This window comes from Coffea arabica, chromosome 7c (genome assembly GCF_036785885.1).
Source record: "Coffea arabica cultivar ET-39 chromosome 7c, Coffea Arabica ET-39 HiFi, whole genome shotgun sequence".
NCBI lineage: Eukaryota > Viridiplantae > Streptophyta > Magnoliopsida > Gentianales > Rubiaceae > Coffea > Coffea arabica.
In genome coordinates, this window is record NC_092322.1 from 40,126,323 (window position 1) to 40,128,814 (window position 2,492).

The following is a 2,492-nucleotide window of genomic DNA, read 5'->3' on the forward strand; positions in this document are numbered from 1 at the left end:
ATTAACATGATGAGTATAAAAAGAGTGTCCGGTAGTCTAAAAGTCTACAGAATTTAATGTATGTACAAAATACGAACAGAAGGCAAACGAAAAGCCGTGTAATTTGAACTGGCACCAACCTTAAAGTCTATATTTACTTCTCTTTTTTTCTTTCCTCAACCAAAAAGGGCTCATCGTTCTTGTTTTCCTCTGCAAGCCAAATTCCAAAATGGAACAAAATTTAAACTTTAATCCGTCCTTTATAAAGCTGTTGATGGAAGATGATTTCACGAGAGAAATTGTAAGTCCCATATCAATTGCTACTGTATGCATTTTCCATTAATCTTCTTCAGTTATTGTCATGATTAAGTTTTATATTTATTGTTTTTTTTCTTGACATTTTTGTAGCGGATTCCCTACGCTTTTGTGAGGAATTTCAAGGAAAAGCTTTTCTCAAGATGCACAATCGAATCCGAGGCAAAGAACTCAGTTCGAAATTCATGGCCAGTAAGAATTCGAAAGAAAGGTCGCTACTATTATATTTGCAAACTTTCGTGGCCAAAATTTGTTAAAGATCATCATTTGAAGCTTGGAGATTACCTGTTATTTCATCTGATAGATAAAACAACATTTAAAGTAAAGCCATATGGTGCCGATTGTTGCCCAAAAAAGTTTAATGTACACAAATCATTCAGTAGCTCCAGTGATGATGAATCTGATGATGGCTCTGATGATGACAGTGATGAAACTGAATTTTACGGAGATGATGGAATAGGGCCATCAAAAGTTCATCCTGCTAGAAAAAAGGTTTACACTAAATATCAGATTGACCGTGATAATTTTCGTTCTAATAAATTCAGGAAGTTGAAGAAAACCAGAAAGTCAGGTGAGATGGATTAAGTAACTATAATCTCTCTTGATCTGTGTAAGGTAGATTATGTTAGATAATTTTTATCACGTCTCATTTTTCTTATGCAAATAATTGGAAAGGTGTTGGGAAGCGAGTTCTTGAAATTGAAAGTGAAGACGGAGAAGAAGTAGAAGCAAACGAGATGGATGGTTATTTTGATTTAAATGCGGAGAATCCCTATTTTATTTTCAGACTGAAGCAGCATCATATGGGCAGATTGGTGAGTAAGCAACAAATTTTTTTTCCCCGTAGTGTCAAAATTGCATGTGCTCTCTCTTTTTTCGTTTTTCTTTTTTCTGTTTATTTTGTTTTGGCTTCTTCACAACTATAAGGATTTATTAGCATGGAAAATCAATACCCACAAAGTTCAAGAAAGCTGGTGAAATCAAATTATATAGTACAGTATAAATATCGATATATTTGTTTAGAACAGTAGTAGTTGGTTTTGTACCACTTCTAGATATCCATGCACACAACCAGAAAAGGAAATAAGAAACTATGGAGTCGCCTTAAAGGAAAAAGGGAAGAAGAATTGGCGGATGCCTTTAACAAGAATATGATTCACTATTTCTTTGTTATGCATTTTTGAAGGAAAATTAGAGAATAACAAGAAAAGGAGGGTTATCACATCATTTTTTTTAGTAGATTTCGGAAATAAATTGTAAATGTAGATGTTTTCTTCAATTTAATTAATTTGCTTGGTGATCTTATTTTCAGAATATTCCAAGACCCTTTTCCAGGGCAACAAAACTAGCGATGGAGAAAGAGGTGGTCCTTCGCGGCGAAGACCAGAGGGAGTGGCCGGTAAAGATCAATGAGAGGAGTGAAATTGGAAAAGGATGGACTGAATTTCGCAAAGCATACAAATTGGAGAAAGGAGAGATTTGCCGGTTCACCTTGCTTGCGCGTTTTGGAGATTTATTCCACATTCAAATCAAGAGGGCTTCCAACATGTTAAGATTTTTTTTTTTTCATTTCAAAATTTGTGTTTCTTTAAATTAAGTTTTGTTAGAAAAATACAACAAGTTATTAGGCGAATATTTGTGCAAAATTAGATGAGTAATTTCAACATTCATTTTGTAGTACATACAAATTGACTTGAATGGTCTTACATTTCAGGATCTGCAAGGAAGAATGGGCATGAGCTGTTGAAGGGTGCATCTTAATATGAAGGACGTTTCTATGCGCTTATCTACTCTCCTAAGAGATGTAGATACAAAGAATATTTTCGGAAATACTCTTTTGTTGCACTTTGCCTCATTGCATGGTATTTTGCTTTAATTGGACTTCGCAACCACCAAAAACAAAAACTAGTGAAGTGACTTTTTGCTTCCCTCCCAAAGAAGTGCCAGGGTGATTTGGGATAGACTCCTTGGGATTGAAGTACTACTTCTATTGGCTGAATTGAAACGAAAATTTCTTCCTGTGTGAAGCGTTGTTATAATTTTTTTCCCTTTTCTCATTCTTCTCTCTATTTTAGGTGAATTTTGATTAATTGAAAATTTTTCTTTTACAATGACATGTAGTTTGTGGTTAAACCTGTGTGAACCGTACACAATTTACTGTTTAAATTTAGTCCCTTAGGATGGTCAACATTCACTAA

At 34.3% G+C, this 2,492-nt stretch overlaps 1 protein-coding gene across 1 annotated transcript; it reads left to right on the forward strand.

The window, feature by feature from the left end:
* The first annotated feature begins 208 nt into the window (after nucleotides 1–208).
* Nucleotides 209–2,055, forward strand: LOC113699929 (B3 domain-containing protein At5g18090-like). Its single transcript, XM_027220276.1, has 5 exons — nucleotides 209–280; nucleotides 388–865; nucleotides 970–1,109; nucleotides 1,607–1,796; nucleotides 2,009–2,055. The coding sequence occupies exons 1-5, from the start codon at nucleotides 209–211 to the stop codon at nucleotides 2,053–2,055; spliced, it is 927 nt and encodes a 308-aa protein (XP_027076077.1).
* Nucleotides 2,056–2,492: the final 437 nt, after the last annotated feature.